This window comes from Callospermophilus lateralis, chromosome 1, assembly GCF_048772815.1.
Source record: "Callospermophilus lateralis isolate mCalLat2 chromosome 1, mCalLat2.hap1, whole genome shotgun sequence".
Classification (NCBI taxonomy): Eukaryota; Metazoa; Chordata; class Mammalia; order Rodentia; family Sciuridae; genus Callospermophilus; species Callospermophilus lateralis.
In genome coordinates, this window is record NC_135305.1 from 39,033,499 (window position 1) to 39,061,385 (window position 27,887).

Consider the following 27,887-nt stretch of genomic DNA (forward strand, 5'->3'; position numbering starts at 1 on the left):
CAGAAAAAAAAATCTTTTCAGAGTTTTCATTAGGTTTAGGATAAATTCCAAGAAGAGTAATTGCTGGGCTAAAGGATGTGAACATTTGTAGTAGACTTGATACAAATCGCTGGACTGGCAGAAAACTTGCAAGAGTTTATCTTTTCACCAACACTGTATGAGATGGCTCATTATCTCATACGTGGGTATAATAATTTTGAACATTAAACTGTATATCATTTTGGCTTCTTACTTATCTTCATATACCATTGGTCAAACACTGATCCTGTCAGAACAGAGAAAAAAAAAAAAATTCGACTTCATTGCTGGGTTAGGATTCATTTGTGACCATAACAATAGGTACATTCTCTAATGTCAAACTCTCCACATGTGGTCTAGCCTGCTTTGAAATTCACTACCATTACCTTAACCTTCAAAACAACTTTGTATGGTTATTCTTCTTTTTAAAATCAGATAAACTAGGCTTGGAGACGCTGGCGAGACTAGACCCAGCTCTCAAGGATGAGTTCATAAGTGACTGGATTGGAGCTGGAATCTCAAACTGGGGTAACTCACCACCTAGTTAAGGCGGTGGAAGGGAAGGCAGCTTAAGCAAAACCAAGACCAGGCAAAAACCAAGGAACTGTTTTTTGCTTGAAGTTTCAATATATGGAACTTCTTAGCTGCCAGAGGTGTATGTTAAAACTGCTAACCAGCTTTTCCTAATCTTAGAGACCACTGCCAGAGCCTGGGAAAGGAGGCTGCTAAGCTGAAAACTGAATCAAACGGTGGATATTTTTCCCCCTTGCAAAAGGAAATGATCTGAGAGCGGGTAAACGAAGAGCGACTTATTCTTAAGTCACACAAAAACAGAGCGGACAAACTTCATTAAGTCTAGGTTTCTTAGACTTGCACCAAAAGTCTGCAAGCCCACACTCACGGCAGCGCGCTTCCGGGCTCCAGGTCGGCCGGGAAAGGACGCCACTGTCAGGCGCGTTCCTGGAGCACCCCCGCCCCTCCGGGCGCGCTCTGCGCAGGCGCAGGAGCAGGTTGCCGCAGCTCCCGGCTCAGCGGAGGCCTTCGCTGTCCCGCCCCTCCCCCGCCCATCTCGGCTGCTGCCGGACGCTCTAGGCCGTTCGCTCCAACCCCCAGCAACTGGGACTGCGGACTCCGTGACCCTGTCCTCGGGCCTATCCGGCCCGGAGCAGCCCGGAACTGCGCAGCGCCCCGCGTGCCGGTGAGCGACCCCGGACGCGCAGCGCCCAGACCCCCTTCCTTTGCGGGGCCCAGCTGCGCGCCTCGCGGAGAGCCGGGCCTGTCAAGGAGGTGGAGGAGGGGAGGCTGCGGGGAAGCAGGGCCCGCCGGATGTCGCGGCGCCGCGCTGGGCTAGTGATGAAGGTGTTGTCACCTCCTCTTACCCGCACTCAGCCTCCTGCCAGGGAGCTCCCGGCTTTGTCCACTCCTGGCGCTTGAGATTTGAGTCCAGGCCCCCACCCCTCGAACGGCCAGGTGGCCCTGGGTTTTTCTGTTCTTGAAACGGTTTTCTTTTCTTGCACACTTGCCTGGATCTTACGTTTAACCTTTACAGAGTAGCCTATGTCCTGGGTTTTGTGTATGGAGCTTTTTGAAAGGTGCTGATTTTCTTCGTTTTCGTGCCCTTTCGGAACTATAACCAATTTATGCACAGAAAGATCACGATCTATTTAAATTGGAGTATTGTATTCCTCTTTCCCCCCTCTCGCAAAACAGAACCTGAGAACCATGTTGGTTTTTTCAGCAAGAGACTGCGATAAAAATATTGAGCAGGAGGAAGGGAGAAAAGGGTCTAGCATTCTTTATGAAGCCAATAGGTCTCCAAGAATAAAGTGGTTAAATTTGTCAATGTTGTGAAGAAAATGTAGCAGGCAAGGCAGGGATTCTTAATACCTGGCAAAGTCTGGCGATTGTCCAAACACCTGCCTAAAGCAGAATCAATCAAGGTGGTGGTTACATTAGAATAGAAAACAGGCCAGGACCAAAAGCCACTTGGCTTGTCCTCTGAGTCATTTCCCCTAAGGCTTTCCAATAGGGTGCACCTTCCACCCGTGGTGTGTTGACAGCCCAGAAAGGGTGCACCTGAAAGCTTGTTTCTGAGACTGATCCCAGTTCTGGTAGTTCCAAGACTCCAAGGTCACAGTGGGTGAGGACAGTGATGATTAGCATTCACCCCTGAACCACCTGTGGCTGGCAAGTGCTTTGGCCCTCACTTAATGTCAGTGAGCCAGATTAATACTTTTTTTGTTTGTTTGTTTTTAAGGAAACATGAGTCATTTATGTTTTGGAACTTATGTGGACAGTGTGTACATATTTTTTTAATGATGAAAAAATATTTTTATTCCATTTTCTACAATTTTAAGCTTGTGTTCAACTTGTATGATTTCTTCATTCTGCTCCTTGCATTATGAGTAACTTCAACAAATATGTGGTATACCAATTTTAAAAGCAAATTTTTTTCATACTATGGGGTAATTTGAAATAGTGTCAGTTTTCCTTATTCAAATAAATGAGAATTTTTAAAAGAAATATATGTATGAATGTCTATAATAATCTGTACTTGATCAAATTTAGTAAGAGTGGAATTGTGTTATTTTTCAAGTTTGCTTTCCCCTTTTATTTTATTTTTTCTCAAAATATCATCAGGTTGTATTAGGTGACTTTCAAAATTCTTGTTAGCCTTGAAATTGTATAAGCTTAACTGCAATGTCACTGCAGACGTTTTTTGGAGAGGTCCTAATAATTATTTATTTTTATTTGGCTTTTGAATTCATATTTTATTTTTTCCATGTTATTTTGATACTGTTATCCTAAAATTTTGAAGTTAATGTTCTCAATTTTGATTTTTGTATTGGTAAGTTATATTTAGTATTTTAGAATTTTAAATTTATAATATTAACTGCCAAGTGTTGAACGAAAGAAGAATATCTATGATTTGGAATTTTTTAGTTTTTTGGAGTATTCTCAATAAGAAATCTAACAATGGAAGCGAAGATTTCTCAGTAGTGTGAATTTTAAATGAGTAAAAAGTACTACTTTGAAATTACCTAGTGATACCTATAATAACTAGTTTCATTTCTCTAAAGCAGCTTTTGCCTTTAGTGCCAACTGGTTTAAAGGTAGAATGTGTCTTGCTTTATTCTAAGAAAAGGTAGGATGTGTCTTTGCTTTATTTAAGAAGGTGTAGATTTTTTTTCCTACATTTCTGAGGGCTGGGGAATATGGCTAAGTAGTAGAGTGCTTGCCTAGCTTGCCCAAGGTCCTGTGTTCTTTCCCCAGTAGCATGAAGAACTCTTTTGGACTCTAGTAAATGTTTTCCTTGTTTCAGACATTATTTTGATTGGGTTTAATTCTAATATGAAAAGTAGTTTGAACTTTCTCTTCAAGTTTCTTCTGAAGTAATTAGATTAACATAAATATCTCATAGAGTTTAAGTGTACTTTCCCCCCCCCTGAGGTTTACTGTAAGATTTTTCTTTTTCATTAGACATGGGAAAGTCTCTTTCTCATTTGCCTTTGCATACAAGTAAAGAAGATTCTTATGATGGAATCACATCCACTGAAAACATGAGAAATGGACTGGTTAATAATGAAGTCCATAATGAAGATGGAAGAAATGGAGATGTCTCTCAGTTTCCATATGTGGAATTTACAGGAAGAGATAGTGTCACTTGTCCCACTTGTCAAGGAACAGGAAGAATTCCTAGGGGTATGTGTTGTTATATTATTTTTCCTTTAAAGAGTGATTTTAGGCATTTGCTTGAATATTATAGAACCTCTGGGTCTAAGCAACTCAATTTTAAAAGCTTCAAAATTAAAGTTAAAACTGCTTATCAGTTATCCAGTCAAAAGGACACAGCGAAAAAAATATATATATATGAAGGTTCCTAAAACACTCATGAAAATGATTTCACTGGTCCAGTAGTTTTTCTTTCCTGCTTTCTATTATAGCAATATACATTGTCATTTCACTGAAAAGTTTATAGTGCTGTTTGCCATCTTTAGAGGTCATATTGTAATTGCCTTGCAACATCGGCTTATTGGAAACAATTTAAGTAATTTGGTGATCCAACATTTGTAATTTCATTACTTACTACTAAAGAATAGTAGTAAGTTGCCCATGTCCTAGTTAGCTATTTCTTAAAGGGAATTTCAAGGTATATGAAGTTGAGCGAAATAGGGGAAAAAATTCAGTTTGTGGTGTACCATAGGCAAAGTCAGAGGGAAATGTGCTCATTGTAGACTATTTTAGTTGCTGTGGAATAAGTAAAAATAATAAAGGCACCTTGGGCTGTTTTTGTTCTCTGTGTGGTAAGTAGACATGTGACCCTGGAGAGACACTGAAAGAAAGACAGATTAACAGTAGAAGTTATACCATAATGTCTGAGAAATGTCTTGAGTTAGAGGTGAAATAGTTTACATTTGCATTGGCCAGTGAATACAATGGTTTTATCTTTGTGGGAATAATAGCTAGTTGAGAATAAAAGAACTTGTATGTGAAGAAATTAATGCACAAAAGATGGGGGGATGCTGTTTGAGCAATCTAGTTATGTTTCTGAGATGTGACCAATTTTGGCAGCTCAGCTATAGTTTGGAAAGTCATCAAGCATGGCTCTAAATTTTTTCATCTGAGCAACAGAGAGAATGGAGTAGCAGTTTATTATAGCAGAGAAAAGAAGAGTTGTGTATATTTGTCAGAACATGGATTAGGAGATCAGTTTTGGACATATGTGCTTGCAGATGCCTATTTGACATCAAAGTAAGTACTTTTAATAAGCAGTTTTTACAAGGATCTAGAATTCAAGTGAAAGAACGAGCCTTCATCAGTGTGGATAGAAAAAGGAAACGATCCTAGCAATGAAACCTGGGACATTGCAGCATTTTGAGATCAGTAACCTGAGAAAGATTTTGTCAAAGTACACCAGGAAAGAGCATCTATAATGGGAGGAGTTGTGTGTCTGTGGTGTCCTGAAAGATAAGTGAATAAAGTGGACCAAGGACAAAAGAGTGGACAACTGTTAATGTCATCAAGTCATCAAGTTATATAGGACTGAGAACTGACCATTAGATTACTGATATGGAGGCCCCTAGGGAGCTTTAAAAGAGCAGTTTGTAAAAGCATATGTAATATGTTTAGAGTGGAATCAAGAGCATGTAGGAAAAGTTATGTGGAGAGAAAATTTGTTTATTTTTGAGAAGTTTTGCTCTATAGAAAAGTAGAATAGGGAAGTAATAGCTCGAGAGGGTTATGAAGTTAGGAGTTGAATTGTTTTTTAAAGATAGATGAATAGTGGATGTTTGTATGCAGATGAAAGTGACCCATAGAGAAAATACTGGCAATGCAAAAGATGATAGAAGTATTGGAGCAGTGTTCCTAAGTAAATAAAAGTGATGAGAATCTAGTGCAGAAGTGTAGAGGCTGCTTTTATAGGAGAATATAGGAAGCTTATTCTTAGTAATAAAAGAGAAAGTTGTGTTTGGACATAGAAACAAGTAGTGGGTAGATATTGCTAAATCAAAATTTTAAGGCAAGAGGTCTCTGAAATAAAGGGTTTATTGAGCAGTTATAGATTCTCCCAAAAGTAAAAGGACCTGTTCCAGGACAAATTCCCCAAGCCACCAGCAGCGTGGATAGATAGCAGTCAAAAAAAAAAAAAAAGTATACTGGACCTCTAGGGCCAAGGTGTTTTATAATAAAATTTTGGGAGAAGAGACATAAAATTATTTTTGTTGAATCTATATTAGCTGTAGATTTGAGGACAGGACAACACAAAGCAGGCAAAATCCTGGGATAGGATGATAATCTAAAAAGAGAAATTTTTACTTCTTTATGGTTGGATAGTTCCTAAAGCAGAATGAAATGTGGCCTTGATAGATAATCTTCACCATAAGGAAAGGAATGTAGAAAGGTTTTTGTTGTTGATTTAGCTTGGTTCTGTGAATTAATGTGAACTTCTCTTATTTATTTTCTCTTCATTCTCTGGCCTGTGACTTAATTTAGGGCATCTCAGAATTCTTATCAATATGGTAATAGAGGCTTGTGATAGTTCTGTTCTATTTACATATCATGAATCAAGAATAGCGATGAGAGAGAAAATATTAAAGATTTGACTAAAGTTAAAATTATGAAATTGTGCTTTTAAAAAGTTGTATTGAGGGTGTGAATTAATTATTAATTAATAAAAGTACACACACACACACACACACACATACATACATACACACATACCACACACAAAGACTCTGATTTGGTTATCTGAATGACAGCAGAAAAACATGTTGCTATCTGTCTTTCCTGAAACCTCTTTTGCTTTAGAGGTTCTTATACTATTCCACTTGAAAATAAAATAAAAATGGATATATTCTAAGTCTCAAGCTTTAAGAAGTCACTGGTCTCATTACTAATCTCAAGTGATTAGTAATGAGACCAGTGACCTCTTAGTAATGAGACCAGTGACCTCTTAAAGCTTGAGATACTAAGAATCATACTATATTTCTCTCATTTCTTTTCTTTTTATTCTCAAGCCTGTGACTGTATTTCCCTAATATATGATTTTAATCGTTGGGTTCATTTTGACATAAATATACATGTATGAAATTTAATTTGTTCCCAATTAGTCCCTGTTGCCTCCTCTTCCCTTTACTCTTTCTGTACTCTACTGGTCTTGCTTCTTTTTAGTTATGTATTTATGTTTAATTGTTGCTTTATAAATATACATAAAGATGGCTTTTGCTGTGCATATTTATATGTGCACATAGTATAATTTTGTCAAATTCATTCTACTTCTCCTTTTTCTCAACTCTCCTCCTTTCCCCGAAGTCTCTGTCTTCCACTGGTCTTCCTTCTATACTTATGGTATCTGATCTCTCATCTTTTTCCCCCTTACTTTGTTCTAGATTCTGCATGTGAGAGAGACAACATTCAACCCTCGACTTCTGAGTCTGGCTTATTTCACTTAGTTTGATGTTCTCCATTTCCATCCATTGATAAATGCCATAAAGAAGAATGAAATTATATATATATTATATGTATATATATAATCACATTTTCTTAATCCATTCATCTATTGGAGGGCACCAATGCTGGTTTCATAACTTGGCTATTATGAATTACACTACCATAAACACTGCTGTGGCTTTATCACTATACTGTGTCACCAAATCAGAGTCTTAATGGGAAACAGTGGAGTTGAGGGAAGGCCTGGTAAATTCTGATCATTTGAAAGCTAGGACTTTTTAGATTTTTTTCAGTGGATAAAAGAGTAACAGAGCCTTCATTATTATATATTTTTATTAGCTAAACATCTAACGTGAAAAAGCATGGTACACTTTCGCTGTATACTTTTTTGAAAATTTGGAGAGCTGTTGACTAAGAAATGAGATGAGAGCCAAATGGTATTCTGGTCTTTCCAAATCAGATTATAATGGAGTATCATTATTTTTATTTAATCATGTTAATAAATCTCTAAATCTGCTTTTACTTTAAGGGCAAGAAAACCAGTTGGTGGCATTGATTCCGTACAGTGATCAGAGATTAAGGCCAAGAAGAACGTAAGTGCTTGTGAGAAAATGTCAATACTTTCTATTTTTGTTTTTTTTATCTTTTTATTTTCAAATTATGTATAAGTAATTACTCTAAGACTACTAAGAGGAAAGATGTTATCATTTGTAAAGTTATTCCATCATATGCTTCATGTCATTGAATACAAAAGGATTCCTGTCTGGGCAAGGTCTGAAAAGCAGCATGGTATCTCCATATTCTCAAGTCTCTTGTTAACAGATTTAGAATAATAGTAGGAAACACACACACATCCTTTTTATCCAAAAATGGGTAATAAGGTGTTCCTATCAACTACAAATAAAAATGAGTATTCAAACTATGGTGATGACAAGGAACCAAACATGCTTAGTAGCTATGTGGCAGTTGTAAAAGGAAATGAAAGGGAGATTCTAAGAATCCTGATGTACAGAGTAAATACTTGATACTTGCCCCCCAAAGAAAAGAACCCGACTCAGAATACTTTCAAAAATAACTTGTTAAAATGGGAACACTGTACATGCTCTAATTTGGAGAGAGTTCAAAAATGCCATAGAGGGCTTGAGAAAATCATAAGGTACTAGACCATCCTCAGTCCTCCAAAACCTTAGACAACCTCAACAGAAACTCTTATGAAAGGAAAGACATACATTCTAAGGAGAAGGGAGGAAAAACACACACACACACACACACACACACACACACACACACACATACACATGTTGGGGTTGGGATCCACTCATGCTGGGCAGGAACTAAAAGATAAGAGAAAGGTTTCAAATACTAGGGAGTGAGTCTCAGATCTATGGAGGTGAATATGCATGGAAGCCATCTGTTTAATGGAGATGAGCCCTTGAGCAGTGAACCTAGAACCCTGTCCCATCTCCATCTCCCTACATGGAACATTCTTTTACAACTGCAAAAAATTTTCTTATTTAAATTTGAACAACAGGGATGTAACCCCCCAAATTGCTAACAGGTAGTAAAAGCTTGTGAAAAAGATGAGAACTTAATATAAAATGTACTATAAAAATTAAGGAAAATATAGAAGCTAAATGACAGAACTGTCTAAGTCAGAAATTAAAAAGCTCACAAATGTGATAACTAAACAGTAGGTGAATGTGAACCATATAGACCCTTTAAAATAATTAGAAAAATATGTTTCCTCCCCCAAAACTAGAAGAACAAAAGTGCAAAAAGATATTCTAAATAGTGAAGTAAGGGAAATTGAGAATAAACAGGGGTAAATGAAAGCATATAGACAAATTAATGAGAAAGATTTGAGAAAAAAATTACATAGAATATAAAGAATATTGAACATGCATGTCATTAGAGCTCCTACAAAGAAGAAAATCAAAGAAATACAACTGAACAAATAGCTAAAGGTTTAATTCAGGAAAACATTCCAAAGCAAAAGAAGACATGACCCTACATATTAAAAAGACATGCCACCATCCTAAAAATAACTCAAACTAATAAAGTTTTTAGATTTTAAAGATTAAAAAAAGGGGCAAAAATCTCTTTTAACATTCAGGCAAAATGATCAATTAATTCTTTAAGGGTACAACCAAATTGACACATTACTTCTTGATGACAGTGTTTTGAATAAATAAGCTGAAGCATAGCACATTTAGTAATTATGGAAATAAAATGAACCAAGAATTTTACCAACAGTCAATCTGACCCTTTATTATAAAATGTATGTGACATATGAGGATGTAAACGATTTGGGTTAAAGCATTTATAACCTGAGAGTGGGAATATTTTTCCAACTATGATTTAGAATCCAGAAGTGATTAAAGAAAGATAAATAAATTTTAAACAGTGTAGATAAACTTTTACAGGTTGAAAACAAAATGTTAATTAAATTTAAAACACAAATGGCAAACTAGGAAGTAATGTCTGCAAATCATATTAGACACAGGGCCAATATCCTTCCTCCACAGAGTTTTAAAATTTGAGAAGAAAAGGGCCAATTACCAAAAGAAAAAAAGAACAGAAGCTATGAACAGCTATTTTACAAAAAAAGAAATGCAGATGACCTTTAAATTAAAAAAAAATGTTCAATCTTATTCATAAAAGAAATGCAAACTAAAACTACACTGAGACACTATTTGTATCAGATTGGCAAAAGTACAAAATTTTGTCAACATATTTTGTTGGCAACACTAAGGGAAAACACATATACTCATCCCTTCTAGTGAATGGGAATTTGGCATTATCTAGCAAAATTACTTATGCATTTACTCTTGGGCTCCTGGAAAAATTTATTCTATGGATAGTTGTCAGATATAGTATATGGCATTTGCACAAATTGTTCAATATGCCAATGTATAATAGAAAAAACAAAAGTAGCCAATAATAGAGAACTAATAAATTATACTACATTTACACAGTATTAGAATGGAAAAAAGGGAGAACTGTGTAAAATCCAGAACAAATTTTTATTTGAAAACACATATACATTTGCTGTCTGAGAAGTCCTCAGGGAGCCAGTGTGCCTTTTGACTTGCACAGCCACACTTCTGGATGTCTGTGACTTCTGCACCAATGTCCAGCCCTCAGTAAGACTTCATGCCCCCAGAGTAAGCTAATTCTTCCTTCTTTGGTTCCTGCAATTGAACCCAGTGGTCTTAATCACTGAGACACATCCCAGCCCTTGGAGACAGTCTGGCTAAATTGTCCAGACTCGCCTACTGTTGCTGCAGTCCTCTGGGGATTACAGGCTTGAGCACTGCCCACCCTGGCCTCAGCTAATTGTTCACATGAAGATAAGACTAGCATATTGAGTCGCCAGTGGGGGCTAGAGAACCCTGGTCTCATGGACCCTATTAAACTACTAGGAAGCCCACTAAAGAGGACACGCAGGGTGAAATGGGAATGTGGTTTCCCCTAGAGGCATTATTACTGGGTACCCCTAACTCTAGCCTAATTTCAATATGCCTAATTTCTAGTGGCCAGTGGGTTTGACATTCATGTTCCAATTGGGGAAATGTCCAAACCTAACCCTCAGCTACAGAGGGAATTCAGAGATTTACAGACTTTTCAGTGTTGTCTGGGTTCCCTGTGCCTTTGATTCCTCCTTTCCAAAGGGCCCCAGGGGGGACTGGGCATGTGGAAAACTGCCAGAGGCTTAGCCATTGCTGAGATCTGCTTGGGAAGGTGGCTTCCTGCACTGGACATCCTCTGACCTGGGCCAAGTAGTTGGCATTGCAGACAGGGGCTACAACCCAGCTGAACATTGTCTTTAATAAATTGTTTTCTTGGGAAAAAAAAAACATATACATTGATAAATGAAAAATGATAAAATTGGTTTATCTATTCACTTTGAAGAATGAGCAGGTAAGCAAGTAAAATCTGTGTGTGTGTGTGTGTGTGTGTGTTGTTGTTTGACCTTTGGAATTATGTACATATGTATATAACATGTATGCATACATATTTATAGTTATCTATTATTTGCATATATATATAGTATATGTTTGTATCTATATATTGTACATTAAAGTTAAAACACATAACTTGAAATCATTGTATTTCTTGGGGGAGGGAGTACCCAGGATTGAATTCAGGGGCACTGAACCACTGGGCCACATCCCCAGCCCTATTTTGTATTTTATTTAGAGACAGGGTCCCACTGAGTTGCTTAGCGCCTCACCATTGCTGAGGCTGTCTTTGAACTGGTGATCCTCCTGCCTCAGCCTTCTGAGCCACTGGGTTTATAGGCAGCCAGGTAGGGCACAGTGAAATTATTGTATTTTGAATGTTACTTTTTAATGATACATTGTAAATATCTAAGGGAACCACAACAAATGTTAAAATGTATTCAATAGTTGCATTGTTAGGAGTACTATTGATATAATTTTGAAATTATTATACATAAAGCAAATAAGTAAGTATGTAAATGCCATTAAGGAACAAGATTTTCAGCATAAAAGCAAAAAGATACAATCAAATAAACTGGCTTTCCACTTCTGAAGAAGATGGAATAACAGACTAGATTTATCCTCCTACCTGAAATAACTAAAAAACTGGATAAATACATGAAATAATACTTTCACAGTTGACATCAGACAGCACAGGACAGTCATCCCTAGAAAAAAGAAAACAAATGTGATAAGCCCTATAATTGTACTAATTGTCTGGAAAGAGGTTCCAGGCAGAGTGTAGCAGTCTTCCTGGTGCAAGAAGCTGGTGCTATGTGAGTCCTGGAAGCAAGATCACTGGAGCAAGCAGGGCAGAGCAGCAGAGGGTGGAGAGCTGCAGAGACTGCTCTTAACTTGCTGCTCAGTTTTCATCAGTGTAGTATGTCAGAAAGTCCCTGAACCTGGGGAAGACCACTCTGTAGAAGCAGAGAAAATAATCTGCAGAGCTCACACCAGAAAGGCCAGAAAGTTGTTTCTCAACTTGTATTAAAATAATATTATTTTAGAAACAACTTTGGGTCTTTATTTACATATGAGTTGAAGTTATGTTTGAGGTAGTTATGAAATTATTTATTATTCTGGCTATATACTTTAGCTATATTATTTAATCCTCAAAACCTATAGATTTTAAAGTAAAAGAGTAAATTACTTTAAATAGTGCAGGTAGGGAATGGAGGTAATTAAATTCTAACTTGATGCCACATATACCACACAACTTCATTAACACTATGTAACTACCAGGATTTTCTTGCTTTCTCTAGGATCATAAGGAAAAATAGTACTGATTAATTTTATAATAAAGATCTATATACATTGTCATGAAATAGCCACATTTTCAATTTGGAATAAAATATTGCATGGAATGTTATTTTATTGTCCCATCAGGTTCAATATTTGCTATGGTTTAAACTGAATATGCAAAGTAATTTAGAACACTGGTTCATATATTCACAACTAAGGCTTACTTATAGGCCCTAAGCACTAAATTGATTCTGGTGGACTCATCTGCCCACAAGTAATTAAAAATAAAACAGTATTGTATAGAAAATCCATTGAGGTTCAGATTTTTTTTCATCATGTTGATTTTAAACTCTTTTTATATTTCTTTTAGGTATTTGGGTGTATTATAGGTACTATAAACATGTATTCAAAGTACTTATTAGTAATCCAATAGTGATCACTGCCCCACTCAGATTGAGAAAGTCCAAAACAAATGAGTGATAATTATTTTGTTTGCTCAGTATATTAGCATAGATTTAACAGTAAGTGGCAAATTTTTATTTACTTGTTTTATTTTTTTTTAATAAACCATTTTGCGCTTTTTTTTTTTTTTTTTACTGTAAGCAACTTAAAATACTGAAAAAAAAGAATACATCCTCAGGAGGCTCTTTTGAGGTACACAAATATTAACTTCATCAAGGCATAGAACGTTTTGGGGGAGGAGAAAGTGGAAGAAAAGATAAAATGAATTTTTTTGTTATGACTAGAATATAAAGAAGATGAAATAAGAGACTTAAGATGAATAACAAGGGACTTTCAGTAGAGGACTCTATATTGAAGAAATCAGTAAATTTGGATCTCTAGTTAAGAGGATAACCTTGAAGAAAAAAAGGAAATTTTCTTGTGTGGAGATTGGAAAGAGACATTTCTAGGGCGTTAGGAGGATAGCAAAGGCAGGTGTTTTAGCCTTTTTTTTTTTTTTTGCGGGGGGGGGGGTGGGGGGGTGGGTTGTGTTTTTTTCCCTTGCCCTTGTCTTATACTGCTTAATATTATCTTTTTAATTCATTTCAAAAAACAGTGTAACAACATCTTCAAAGCCAATTAGACTAGTGTAAGCAATATTTTTTAAACTAAGTTTATGAATATTTTGGTATGAGGAAACTCAGAAGACTGATCATATTCAGTGAGATTAATGGGACAAATCGTTATGTATTTATTTTTAAGAACTTCATAGGCCCATCTGATGAGCTGTGACTTTAGGGGATCTTAAGATTGTGAAACTCCTATGTGAAAACTCTGCTTCAGTGTAGTGAGAAGGAAATCTTGAAATCTCTATTTCTATAAAGCTCCTAAGCTTGATTCTAATATGAAGCATGTTAGGGAATCACTTTAGTAAATGGTCTATTGTAAGCCTTAAATACCATTCTCCAAAAGGGTAAATTCATCTTCTGAGGAGAACATTTTAGACTCAGAGCAACTCACTCCAATAGTTTTAGGGTATGAGAATATGGTAAAAGTATACATGTTTTCTTGCCCAGTGTGATATATGGAAGAAAAATTCAAGTTGAAAATCTCTTTCCAAACATTATGTTATATAATTTTTGATTCTCATACATTTAAATATTCCCCTTTGCTTTTCAGAAAGCTGTATGTGATGGCATCTGTGTTTGTCTGTCTGCTCCTTTCTGGATTGGCTGTGTTTTTCCTTTTCCCTCGCTCTATCGACGTGAAATACATTGGCGTAAAATCAGCATATGTCAGTTATGATGTTCAAAAGCGAACAATATATTTAAATATCACAGTAAGTACAAATTTGTATTAAAAATATTTTACTTCATTTTTTATCTTGTTAAGCAGCACCTTTAGTATTGAGATAATATTTGTTAAATGTGACACAGGCTGATTTACTTTTTATTTGTGCTATATTGACCCTTCTCTATCATGTCTGATTCTGCTGAAAATGCCCAATACTGGCAATTCTGTGTATACAGAATTATTTGACATTTGGAGATTTTTTTTGGAGGGTACAATAAATTGAACAATTTCTGACAAAGAAAAAAAAACAGTCTTACAAATAATTTACTTTTCAACATTTGATTCCAAATAGATCGAAGCAAGGTATTAACATAGTTGATTCAGTAGATGTAATAAATGTACCATTTCCACTCCCTTGCATTTTGGGAAATATGATTCTCATTATTTTAGTAGATCATATCTTTATTGTGTTTAAAGTACAGATACATATAGCTCTTTGATTTCTCTGTCATATGTTGGTATATGTGAAAATGTCCTCTGTGTTTCCCAGTACAGTACTTTCAAAAGAAACTTTTAGCCTCCCATTCCCAAAATAAAGAAATCAGATTGGGTCGTCTGTTTTTTACACATTAATATTTGTTTAAAAGGAGCCAGGATTCCTTATGCCATATTTGTACATGCATATAACTTGATCTCATTTTTATGTATAACTATAATGCTTCAGTGTAAAATAATTATCTTAAAATAAATAACTAAAATAAAAAGAGCATAGATTGCTATCCCTGTCATTAGAAGGGAATGTATATATTAGTCATGTCTTTCATAGTCATTTATATCTTCAGGCCCAAGGTGTGTCAGTGTGGCAGTAATCTGCTTGGTTGTGACAGTGGAATTGGTTGATTTTCCTTGTAAAAACAAGTAGTTAATGTTGTGGCAAATGACTGTTGTGGTACTTGGGAGGAGAAAGTTTTGGAGGGATAGAGAGTAAAGGGGAATAGCATGTTAAAATGGTATTGCTCCCTAATTACAGGGGAAAAAAAAAAAAAAGAACTCCCATGGATCCATTTATCCTCATTGCTTAATATCAAAAGTTGATAATCTGAGGGCTTAAAAACAAACTATATCTTTGGGAAAAATATGTATGTGAATAAAACATAACAAGGCTAATTAAATTATAAAGAATTATATATGGGTGGGAAATTATTGTTTATCATTTTCCCATTTTAATAGCCCTTTTGTATAAGGAAGATATTTTTCTTTTTGTACACTGTTTAAAAAAGTACCCAGATTTTTTTGGCCTGTTTCAAAAGTCTGCTCTGGTATTAAATACTGCAAATAAATAATAATAAATAATAAAAAAGTGACTTAAAAAAATTTCAATGTATTTGAATAAGAACATGATATTTTAGTTTAAATAATCATGTAGGAATTCACACATTAGGGATACTGCCTCATAATTCAATTAAGAAAAATTGAACATTTAATAAGAAGAGCACTATTTAGATGAAATTAGGCTTTACTAGCAGGCACTAAGATAAGAGGCCAATAGGTTCCATAACAATATTTTGAAAAGCAGAATTATATTACCTTTTTAAAAAATAAATAGAAATGTAAGTAATGATATATATACTACTTTTTTCTTCCTTTAGTTAATGAGGAAATAGAAAAAAAGCAGCTTCTCTTACTATACATAAACAATATAGATTACTTCTATGGTCCCATGATATTTGGGGCTTCTCCCCAGCACCAAGTAGGCAGTCAGTGCTTGTTTTAATCAACTTTTTTACTGCTGTGACTGAAAAACCTGGGCAGAACAAATGTAGATGAGGAAAGGTTTATTTAGAGGCTTATGGTTTCAGAGGTATCAGTCCATGAGAGGCTGGCTCCATTCCTTGGGGTGTAAGGTGAGGCAGGACATCATGGATGAAGAGTGTGGCAGAGACAAGTAGCTTACATGATGAATAGGAAGCAGAGAAAAAGACTCCACTCACCAGACAGAAATATATACCCAAAGTCACCCCCAGTACCCACCTCCTCCAGCCACACCCCACATGCCTCCAGTTACCACTTGGTCAATCCTGTCAGGGATTAATTTGCTGATTAGATTGAGGCTCTCAAAACCTAATCATTTCCCCTCTGAACTCTCTCACATTGTCTCACATATGAGTTTTATGAGGATACCTCATATACAAACTATAACAGTGCTGCAGAGGATACCAGAGGATACAGACTCCACCTGGAGGTAGCATCATATCTCACTAGTTGAAGGTTTAGTCCCACCAGGCTGCTCCCCACTTCATATGTCAATTGCTGTTAATTTGGGGTTCCCACAACCCTCTGTTTGGGTCAGATTTAATAGCTAGAGCAGCTCATAGAACTCGGGGAAACAATATACATATAATCACTGGTTGACTACAGAGGATATTTTAAAGCATGTAACTAACCAGCCAGATAAAGAGATATATAGGAGTCTTGGAGGTTCCAGTGAGCAGGACTCTGACTCTGGGGAGTAGGAGTGCACCACCCTTTGTACAGGATGAGTTCATTTCACCTTCCTATAAGCTTCCATGTGTTCTTATATCAGTAATGCCTTGAGCCCTATTTTGGTCTCTTATTGGAGGGTTCATTACATATGCGTGATTAAAGATGGACAGTTTTGATTGGACAAAATGGATATGAACTGAATGAGGAAACCCAACAAGACCTGTGTGTTCAAATTCTGCTTGGCCTCTCTGAGCAGCACCCATTTATCCTAGGGATGGTGCAGACCCCTTCTGAAGTTAGGGTCTTATGATCTCTCAGACAAGGTGAATCAGAGAATTTCCTAATGGCCATCTCCAAGACATAGAGGCAGGGGAAGATTAGAGAATGATTTTAGTTTCTGTGACTAACATTAGGAAAGAAAATTCCACTTTCTACATTCTGCCATGGGGAAAAGAAGGAGCCTGTGAAAGGTGGGCAAGGGAAGGTCAAGAAAGAGATTGTGCCTTCTGAGGCCTGATGTGTCCTGGCATTGTAACAAAAGACTCTTTCACCTTTATTGCTGTGAAGCTGTTTCACAGCTGCTTCAGGGAGCAAGGATAAAAAGACAAGTACTTTACCCATGTTGTTCTAGCATTTAGGAAATAACAAGGGCTATGCCAGGAAGAGTGGGTAAAAAACAAAAAATATATGTCATAATATCATAGTCACACTTACTGTCTTTATGCTTATGAAACTATGTAATTGTTATTATTAGACATTGTAAATTCCTATGACATATAAAGGTTTTTACTCCTACTGTAACATAGTTAGCTATAACATATCTGTATATTTTCTGACAGTGCATATATACATTCACATATTACATATTCATTATATTAACAGTTGTTGTCATTCTCTTATATATTCATATATAAAGGACACATACACACATGCATACACATGCACATTTTAACAGAACACACCACATTTTTCCATATTAAATTGTCACATGTAGTCCTTTATGTGAGTTTTATTATTACAAATATTTATTCAGAAAACATCTTTGTGCTTAAACTTTGTTTCTATTTCAGGTTGTTTCTTTAGAATAAACTACTGAAAGTAAATTTGTCAATTCAAGATCATAGATAGTTTAAGACCTCTGATTAAGTTATTTTTATTTTAAAGCTGATGATTGTTCACCCATTTGACTTAGAAATTAAATCAATCCTTACTGCTTTCAGCACAAAAAAAACTGCTCTGTAGCCAAGCACTGTTGCATAGGTCTGCAATTCCAACAACTTGGGAGGCTGAGGCAGAAGGATCTCAAGTTCATAAACAGCCTCAGCAACATATCAAGACTCTGTCTGAAAATAAAGTATTGGGTGTATAGCTCAGAAGCAGAGTACCCTAGAGTTCTATCACCAGAGACTGCAAAAAAAATAAAGAAGATTGAAAAATATCTTCCCTGTAGTGCCAAATTTTCGTTCATCCTATTATTTTGTTGGTTTTTTTTTCAACATTTATCGTTGTGTTTTCTAACACTCCATATATCTTTTTCTAAGTCTCCTAGTATTTTTGTTTTCAACTTGTTTTGCATCATTTTTTCCTTTAGTATTCTAATGTCAATTATGGACACTTGTAACAAAAAAACACATAAACCAACATTATTTTGCATATAGAGAGGGTTCTAATGTTCTCTTCAATCCCATTTCTTAGTCTGCTTCAGGAGATCCATTGACCTCAAATTAACCACCCCTTTCCTATTGTCCAGAAGTGAAATTGACATGAATACTAACAACTTAATAAATAACAAAACCTATATCTGCCATGTTATGGAATCTTAAAAAATTTCCATTATGATTATAAATATAATAATTTAATGAAAATATAAATATGATTATTGGTTGCTAATCTCTAGTACATTCTTTTTTAACTCTTTTTTTTACTAAGACTGATTTCTGTCCACTTATCCCATATTATAGCTTTCATTTCTTTCTCCAGATTGATATTAATATACATACAGATTTACATGTTTAGATTAAATTGTTTTGTTTTGTTTTTTAAGAAAGAGGGAGAGAGGCAGAGAGAGGGAGAGAGGCAGAGAGAGAGAGAGAGAGAGAATTTTTTAATATTTATTTTTTAGTTTTTCTGGCGGACACAACATCTTTGTTTGTATGTGGTGCTGAGGATCGAACCCGGGCCGCACGCATGCCAGGCGAGCGCGCTACCGCTTGAGCCACATCCCCATCCCGATTAAATTGTTTTAAAACATAATATTTTTCCACATTTTTATACACCTTGGTTTTCTCACTTGTTAATACATTGTGGAAATAACTTTTGATCTGGTTTAGATTTAATCCATTCATTGTGATGACTACATAAGATTTACATAAATTTTGTTTATTGCTAGATTATTTATCAAAAAGGCTGTAACACTTCACATTTAATATTTACCAGTAATGTAAAAAGAAATCTTTGACCATATCCCTAAGAGGAATAGACTTCATCACTTTCTACAAATTTTACTAGCCTGATGAATATAAAGTAATATTCTGTTTTTACTTAAATCAACTTTTTCCTGACTATAAATGAATTTGAAAATTTTAGATCTGTCCTTTTTGATATGTTTATGCATCTCTTTGTATGACATTTTTGGTTTTTATTTTCAATTTGACCTTTGTCTTTTTTTTTCCATCCAAATTTTAAGGGCTTCTTGTATATAATAGATGATAACTATTGCTATTTGCCTTATAAATATTTCTTCTATATTTATTATTTCATGTCTATTGATATTGTTTATGGGATCTTTTCCTATTCCTGGTTTGAATGTCTTACTTACTATCTGTTATTTCTTGGCTTAATATTTTTTTTATTTTCATTGGCTAATTTCTAAAGTAATTTGAAATTATCGTTGTGAACTAGAAATGAGGAAACTAACCCCAGCTGTCATATAAGTACAGGAATAATGCAACCACATTTGTGTACAACCATGCTTGAATCTAACCTACGTCTTCATGGTGAACTGGTATAAATGCCCATTAGCATGTGAAGTTAACATACCAATTTCCTTTAAACAAAAAAATTTATTTCAATACTGTTTAACATTCTAAGTGGCCATCTTATATTTAATAGAATCCGAAATACTAATATAGTTGGTGGAAACATGTATGAAAGTTAGTAAAAATGTGGATGAAATTTTTAAATTATTTTTGTTGAATTTTGCTAAGACCACAAATACATTTTCTTGCATTCATTGTTCCACATTCCTATACTACATATTTTCTGAGGCTGTTTTTTAAAATTTTTATTATAGGCATAAATACTCATGCATAAAGCCAAATAATCAGTTCATTTAATGTTCTTTGACATTTTTTGGTGATACTATTCTCCCTTTCGATAAATGAAACATAGCCACAGCTGAAGTTATTTACCTTGTTAATTTTGAATGCATATTTGTTTTTTCAAATAAATGTACAATTTCTGCCTCCTTTCTTTTGCAGAACACATTAAATATAACGAATAATAACTATTATTCTGTTGAAGTTGAAAACATCACTGCTCAAGTACAGTTTTCAAAAACAGTTATCGGAAAGGCACGCTTAAACAACATAACCAATATTGGTCCACTTGATATGAAACAAGTAAGCCTCACTTATGAAATACTTGGAATGAGTTATACCAGTTTCAGCCTTGTCTATCATATTATGTGGGAAGGGAGGCCACAGATTTCTTCAAAAACTTGATTTCATAATGTGTTACATGTTTAAGATAAAAATCTTAGAATCAAGTTCTTCAGAAGGAAGATTTCTAATTCATTGTACTTTTGACATATATTTGAAGTTTTTATGTTTGGATCCAAATCTCTGTTGATTCTTTACCCTTTTATTTATTTTGTCTTTCAGATTGATTATACAGTACCTACTATTATAGCAGAAGAAATGAGTTATATGTAGTAAGTTTTGATTTTTATAATTTATTATTAAATCTATATATACTTTTTCTTTTAAAATTTCTATACCCTTATCTGTTAATATGACATTTTGCAATATTTCTTCTGGCCTCTCATATCATTTTTTTCATCTTCCTGTCTGAACATAAATAACATTTATGTATATATACCTATATACATGAAATTTATTTTTTTTATTTTTTAGTATCATATTATGGGATTATATATATCACTTTATACTTTTAGTCATTATGTTATGAAAAACATAGTGTCATATTAATGTGTTAGTATAGTAAGATTAAAAATATTGATTTGAAGTTCTAAAGCTTTTAAATTGGGTATAAATGATTAATAAGTTTTCTTAAATAAAAATAATTAATTATAAATTTCATCATCTTTTGACATATAATTTCTGGGTAACTAGCAAACTGGTTATTAAAATGTTAAAAGGTAAGCAAAATGTAAAAGTAATTGTAGCACACATTAGAACAACTGTATAAATTCAGTGATGAATGCATAAATATATTTAGAATAAAAAGTCATGAATATGCCAGTCATTATTTAGAACATAGAAAATGTTCAATCAAATTATACTTCTTAAATAGTATTCTTAATAATATCTCTGTTAGCTTTAACACAGAAAAATTTTAAATTTGTAATGTACTAATATATGTATTCACTTTTTAATTTCTTTTACAGTGATTTCTGCACACTTATATCCATCAAAGTGCATAACATAGTACTCATGATGCAGTAAGTATATTTTCTTGTAAAAGATTTTTTATAAAAATTTTAGATTTATACCATTAGCTTATATTATAAACAACATCTTTACAAATGCCATCTCAATAGAGTTTTAAGTCTTTACAAAAATGATATATAATTAAATATTAGCACACTTAACAAATTAGGATATGGTTGTTCTGAGAAATAATGAAGGATCACATGGCTACCAAATAGAATAGTGAATCTGTATTATAAGAGCTCAGCTGGGTGCGGTGGCACATGCCTGTAATCCCAAAGGCTTAGGAGGCTGAGGCAGGAGGATTGCAAGTTCAAATAAACTATTTGATGCTTCAGCAAAAGTGAGGCACTAAGCACTCAGTGAGACCCTGTCTCTAAATAAAATGCAAAATAGGGCTGGAGTGGTCAAGTGCCCCTGAGTTCAATCTCTAGTACTCCCTCCCCGCCACCCCCAAAAAAAGGAGCTCAGAAAAATGGCAGGGTTTGGAACAGGGAGAATGAAGCTCAACATCCAATTCCTTGGTACCTTGATAAATGATCTCAAACAGCAACAAGGAGAAGTAATGTTATTACTTTAGAAAATGGATGTTATCTAAGCCAATAAATATTATTGGCTATAAGTTTGCTATTTTGGCTATTAATTGATATTTGATTAACATGTTTCTTATAATGAGGGAACTATATATTATTAAACTTAAAGATAACTATTTTTAAAATATTCATTATATGTAATTATTTGCATACAGCTGCTTAGATAGCTCTTTTTGTGTGTCCATGGGGGACATATTCTCTAATAAGACGACCATGTTTATAACATCATCATTAATCAAATAATATCTCCCTGGAAAAGATATTTATGTGTAAAATGGTCTTACTGTAGAAAACCTTTTCATAAAACTATTGAACATTTCTCCCTGTTTATTTCATTTTTAGAGTTACCGTTACAACGACATACTTTGGCCACTCTGAACAGATATCCCAGGAGAGGTACCAATATGTCGACTGTGGAAGGAATACCACTTACCAGCTGGGGCAATCTGAATATCTAAATGTTCTTCAGCCACAACAGTAAAAACTGAAGGAAGTGAAACTAGAGAAGACAGTATACTCAAATATTTTCCAAACTCTCAAGAAGGAGGTATTTCCTAATAGGAGATCTTAAGTTGAACAAACCTAAAGTTTACACTTCTATTTTAAGAGTTTGGTTAAAAGTATGTGGACTTGAAATTATTGCATCTCTCCATTCTGTGTTAATGATATATTTGTACCAGGATCTGTTACTTGAATATGAATTTACTGATTCGGTTTCTTATACCCTGACACAAAGGGAAAAACTGAGACTTCTAAACTATACTTAATAATTATTTAAAAGTCATAGCTCCAATTCATACCTTTACTGACAACATGACTTTGGTGATAAACATAATTTGAGAAACTTATGTTCTGAATGTTTTTATAGAAAATTACTGAAAGCCTATTATTCATGGAAAACTTTTAAAAATAATCATTTTTTCCTATTTTATAAATTCCCATTACTACATGGTAGTATTTCAACTACACAGTATTTTGGTTTTTAGCTAAATATTTTTAGCTTTTAATTTGTTGAAATTCTACTCATTTGCATGATTTTGTCGTATTTCAAACTAGTGATTGCCTAATACTTACCAACCAAAATAGTCTTTGCAAAATTCTGCACCTAAAATTATTAAAAACTTCTGAAGTGTTTCATCTGTCTTCCCTTATTAGTTATAGTTTTGTGAAATTTTCCTGTGATCTTTAAACATAGACCTTTAATGTACAATATTGTAAATAAACTATGCATGGCTTTTTATCAGGTTTAATAAACATCAAATGAAGTGGTACAGATTCAAAATTTAAGCAAGTTGATCATAAAAATAAAGAAAATAGGAAATGAAATTCAGAAACCTATACAGTGTGAATAGATACCAATTATATGTTAGATCTGGCATAAAACAGATTTGAAATAAACTATTTTGATGCTTCACTTTTTTAATGTTACTTTCCATACTAAAAAAAATGTTGCAGACACTTTTCACAACTAATAGGTACCCAGTTGCCAATTTTATGAATGTTGTAGACATGAAAATTATTTCTTTGATAGAAATTATTCAATAAATTTTGCCATTAAATAACCATGGCTATATAAAAATAAAACCTATATTATGGTTTTAAAAATCTAATCATTTTGCACATCACCTGGATATGATGCCTTCTAGCGATTCCATTTCTAAAGTTATATGCTTTTGGTTTTAGTTTTATTTAAAATTGTGTTTACGAATAAATTATTGGTATGTTCATTATGCTGTTTTGTATTTCCAGCACCATTTTCCATTTGGTCTTTTAGCCTTTTAACTTTCCAGGTTCTAAGGAACTTTTAAATACATACCACTAAGCATAGAGCTGAGTATGATGCCAAAAAATGTAAATGGGTAGAAGTTGATTTTTTTTCTGTTCCCTAGTGACAGAAATCAGGTTTCCCTTCCCCCATCCCCAAGTGCCTGGCAGGTTTGAAACAGCCTGTTCTTTCAAGTATAAAATATAAACTTTAATTGTTTAATTCTGACCTTTAAACACACTCAGGTCTCCCCTTAGCTATCAGATCATTTACTCCAAGTTTTCTTGAGTAGACATTTTAAGTGGGTAGAATATTTCTTTTCTTTTCTTTTCTCTTTTCTTTCATTCATCTTTCTTTCTTTTCTTTCTTTCTTTCTACCACTTATTCTTTTTTTAATCCATTGTTAACTGGGCCATTCTTACTTTAAACCCAGATCGCCCGTTTAAATTTATTCAGACTTTCTAGTCAAACCCAGTCTTTACTTTCATTTTTCTTCTGCTGTGTTTTCTCCCATTTTCCTAGAAACCACATAGTTCTCTGATATTGATTCTGTTTGTATGTTTTTAAATTATTCTCCTTTTACTTTTCCACATTCTCTCATTTTGACATAATTTATTTCTATGAATGATGTAGGGCCCCTTTTGCATCAAACATTCTAATCTTGTGACTTCAAAAATTGCCAGTATCTGTAGGACGGTTTCTAAATCTGTTTCTCCATCCCTGACCAGCTTCACATTTAGCTAGTAAATTAGAGATATAGTATTCCTTGGCCCTCCATGTGGGAAAAAAAAATAATCTTGCAGAACTTTTATTACTTCTGTTTGTTCCACCCTGCTCTTGTGTTCCCTTTACATCAGTGTCACCATTCATTTCTTCAGAGTCATTCTTTATATATGCCTCATATGATAATCATTTCTGATTTTTCTGCTCTACATGTTTTAACTTTGGAAGATTACAGAGTGTAAATTAAACAGATTTTTCTGATGGTTTATGACTCTTATCCTTCTTAGAGTACACGCATAGTATCCCCTGAAGAAGCAAGAAAGTGGAAGAACATTTTGTACGATTTAATTTTTAATGTCTTTTCTTTACTATTTAAAGTGAAAACTCTTTGTTGTATCTAGTTTCAATGGAGGTTGAATCGGGAAAAAAAACAAACCCTAGAATTTAAAAAAAGCAAAAAGACTAGTAGAAGACAAAAATGAAGTCACTATGACTATGTTCAGAGAGAGTTGAGTAACTATAAGAATAAGCCTAGAACAAAACAGGCTGTAAATTAATAAAATTACAGGAGAGGCAAAAATATAGCCATAAAAAACATCAATCTGGAAATAATGAATGAAACTTTTAGTTTTTCTTAGGTCAGTGACCTGTGTGGTTTCTTACACACTAGAATAGGATAGGTATTAATATATTTTTATAATTGCTCTCAAACCTTACCCAGGGACATGATAATGATATTACAACATGTTTCTAATGTTTTCAGGAATAACTTAAGTTACAATTTAATAGTTAGGTTATTCTCACAAAATCCAACACTGTAAAAAGCCTTTATGTGTCAATATTATGTATATTACACATTTGCTACTTTTAGCCCTCTTTTGTAGTTTTTCTTAGATCATCTTCCAAAGGAAGATGATAGGATCCTCACCTAGAAGTAAGAGCAGCATGGACATATTGAGGGACTTACTATGAGATCACATATTTAGTACATAATTTAATTGGGGCTGTACCTGGTTATTCTGTGTCTCACCTCTATGCCCTATCATTTAAAATGTTCATTGGAAAGCTCTACTTACTCAGGTTAGTGGGATGAGAAATTAAGAGAAAAGTTCACTTGGTTAATAGTGACAATCAAAATAGTACTGATGAAATAAGATTATGGTGGCTTTAAGTTGTTCCCTGAAATATTTTAAATGAGGATATTTAGAGAATATTCTACAGCTTAATTTTTTCATTAAGATTTAATGCTCCTTGATCATTCCAATAAAGATAAAACTGACATGGTATCATAAATTATTTATAAATAATGGTGATTATTGCATTTGACATTTGAAATAAGAACAGTATGAAAATATTAGATACCAGATAAATTTCTTAAAATTGTTAAATGACCATCTTTACTGTGGTATATAACATTTAAATGACTGTAGTTTTATTTGTGTGTAGGTTTTTGTTTGCTTAAGCAAATGGGGTCATTATTTTCTCTAAAAAATTTCACAAAAACAAAATATAACTCACCTCAGATCCTCTGGTGTATAGTTTGGAAATAACAGTGCAATATAAAAAATAGGTAGGAAGTAACTATCAAACGTAATGTAAGTAACGTATTAGGAGACTTGAAACTTTGGCCTAATGAATCTTTTGTGGTTCTTAGCCTTATTATGGCAATATAATTATGGATATTTCATTGAAGGCCATGCATCTAACTCTCCCCCATTTTCTTTGTTTTTCAAAGTAGTTAGAAAAAACAGTTCTTTATATAATAATTTTTCTTATTTAAGAAAATCGCTTCAGTTAGGTACTTTATAAATGATGTAAGTTTCTAAATTTTCCAATATATACCAGTCTTCTTTGATAAGCAATATGCATTGAACATCAAGTTACTAGATTATAACCAAAAGGTTACTTACCATAATGTCACCAGGTAATGATTTCTAGCTCACAGTAACTAGAAGCAACAACTACTTGGCTCAAGTGCATCTAAAAGTAATTAGTTTTATTTCTCTCGCTTTTTTGTAAAATCAGATTTTAAATGAGATGTTTATTGTAAACCATTTTATTTTTAAGAAAAAAAAATATGTGCTCAAAATGGTGGGATAAAAAGACTGTTAAATATTTCTTTAAAAATTTTATTGTCACATTAAAACAACATATGTTTGTGATGTGCTTGGATCAAAATTTAACTCCTGTATTCCAGATGTACTTATATCAAAGTAAAAACTTTCAGTTGTCATCTGAAACCTCTGATTAGAATGAACATTTGTGTATTTTTGTGCTTGTTAAGAAAACAAACTTCACAGTGGCTTCTTGAAATTTATCCTTAATTTGGATAAAAATCAACTGAAATAAAGTCACCATAGGGATAAAAATGGTAGTTTCCATTTTTTGAACTGCTGGTACAATTATGTCTATAGTTCTTTTTACACACGTTTAGCATAGATTCTAAATTGAAGAACATAGTAAGGTCTGTATTTAACTCTAAAAATATTTCATGAGTTAATTTACCTAATATATGGCAAATTTTTCATAGCTAAATCTAACTGTTCTAGAAGGAAGTTGTTGCCTTCTATTTAATTACATTAATTGAAATGTGTTTAAGAGAAATGTTTTCAGCATATTTTGTATACTAAAAAAAAAGAATTAGTATTGGGCCAATGGCGCAAAGGTAATATTACTACCATGTAGACTATTACAATTCAAAGTGTCCCACTTCCCCCAGAATTTTAGAAACTAGAAGTCTGGGAGATACTGTATCAGCTATGGTTGGGTGATTCTAAGTACTACAAGTGCTATTTATCTTCTAATTGTTGTGTGAGGTGGAACAAATACCAAGTTGCAAAAGATCCAAAATTTCATTATGTAATGGCTGGTTTTAGATGTAAGATAACAGCAAGCCATGTCTTTGTATTTTATGTTACATTTTCTTCTAGAACTGAACTAAAAAAGATTTTGGACAGTGACTTGGAATGCTTGCTCATTCACATGACCCACTTGGTCAGGTATTGCAATGATGGTATTATTAGACTTTAACCCTCAGTTCTCATTGTGAAATATATTTGGCATTTATACTTTGTTTATATTATGTAGTGACCTCCATAATAGCACATTTATTAAATTTACTAATCAAGTAATTCTATAATTATAACTATTACTGCTATTCATGTAATAAAACATGCTTATTGATAATAGCAAATGAATAGAAATGCCCCCAAATCCTATTTTTTTAATTCAGTTGTAACTGTCACTCTTGTAATTGTGTATGACAAAATGAAATTTATAAAAAATTTTAGCATGAAAAATAAAATTTGTATCAGTCAAATATCTTGGTTATGCTTTTGAAATCCCCTTTACATAAACAAATGAGTGGAGATACCGAAAGTCCATTTTTAAGTTCTTTAATCTTTATAGTCCTTATTGAACTCCATTTCAGCCTTATCTTTCACTTCTATTTCTTTCTTTCACTTAGCTTTCAATCAGTTATCAAATTTTATCTGTTTTACTTCTGTAATATCTCTGGAATCTCCTATTTGAAATCTCTTTTGCTGTGGATCCCTTATTTACGGAAGATAAAGCCCAAGTCCAATATTAAGAACTTTGCATAATCTAAGTTCACATCTTACTTCTTATTGCCCCTAACTTGTGACCCAAGACAAACTGAGATGTTCAACATTCTTTGGAAACAGTAGTTTTCTTATCCCTTTGCCCA

General features: G+C 33.8%; 1 protein-coding gene and 1 long non-coding RNA gene across 3 annotated transcripts; one reads left to right on the plus strand and one right to left on the minus strand.

Moving 5' to 3' along the window:
* Positions 1-14: 14 nt before the first annotated feature.
* Positions 15-1,049, minus strand: LOC143380853 (uncharacterized). Its single transcript, XR_013088730.1, has 2 exons — positions 920-1,049; positions 15-265 (listed from the first exon to the last, which is right to left on the minus strand). It is a non-coding gene; the product is annotated as an uncharacterized LOC143380853 (long non-coding RNA).
* On the plus strand, positions 1,021-27,500 carry Tmem106b (transmembrane protein 106B). Of its 2 annotated transcripts, XM_076834074.2 has the most exons (8): positions 1,023-1,216; positions 3,499-3,720; positions 7,499-7,562; positions 13,833-13,992; positions 19,910-20,050; positions 20,312-20,361; positions 21,058-21,111; positions 22,036-27,500. In XM_076834074.2, exons 2-8 carry the CDS (start codon positions 3,501-3,503, stop codon positions 22,172-22,174), a joined length of 828 nt encoding a protein of 275 aa, XP_076690189.1. In that variant the 5' UTR covers positions 1,023-1,216; positions 3,499-3,500; the 3' UTR covers positions 22,175-27,500. The 2 variants fall into 2 exon arrangements, with proteins under 2 accessions (XP_076690190.1, XP_076690189.1); XM_076834075.2 differs by lacking the exon at positions 19,910-20,050 and having other exon boundaries at positions 1,021-1,216.
* The last annotated feature ends 387 nt before the right edge of the window (positions 27,501-27,887 follow it).

Excerpts from the sequence above, each read along its gene's own strand:
- Tmem106b (XM_076834074.2), top strand. The coding sequence starts at position 3,501 with ATGGGAAAGTCTCTTTCTCATTTGCCTTTGCATACAAGTAAAGAAGAT. Across the intron at positions 3,721-7,498 it reads AACAGGAAGAATTCCTAGGG|GGCAAGAAAACCAGTTGGTG; the intron begins GTATGTGTTGTT and ends TTTTACTTTAAG. Across the intron at positions 21,112-22,035 it reads AACATAGTACTCATGATGCA|AGTTACCGTTACAACGACAT; the intron begins GTAAGTATATTT and ends TTTCATTTTTAG.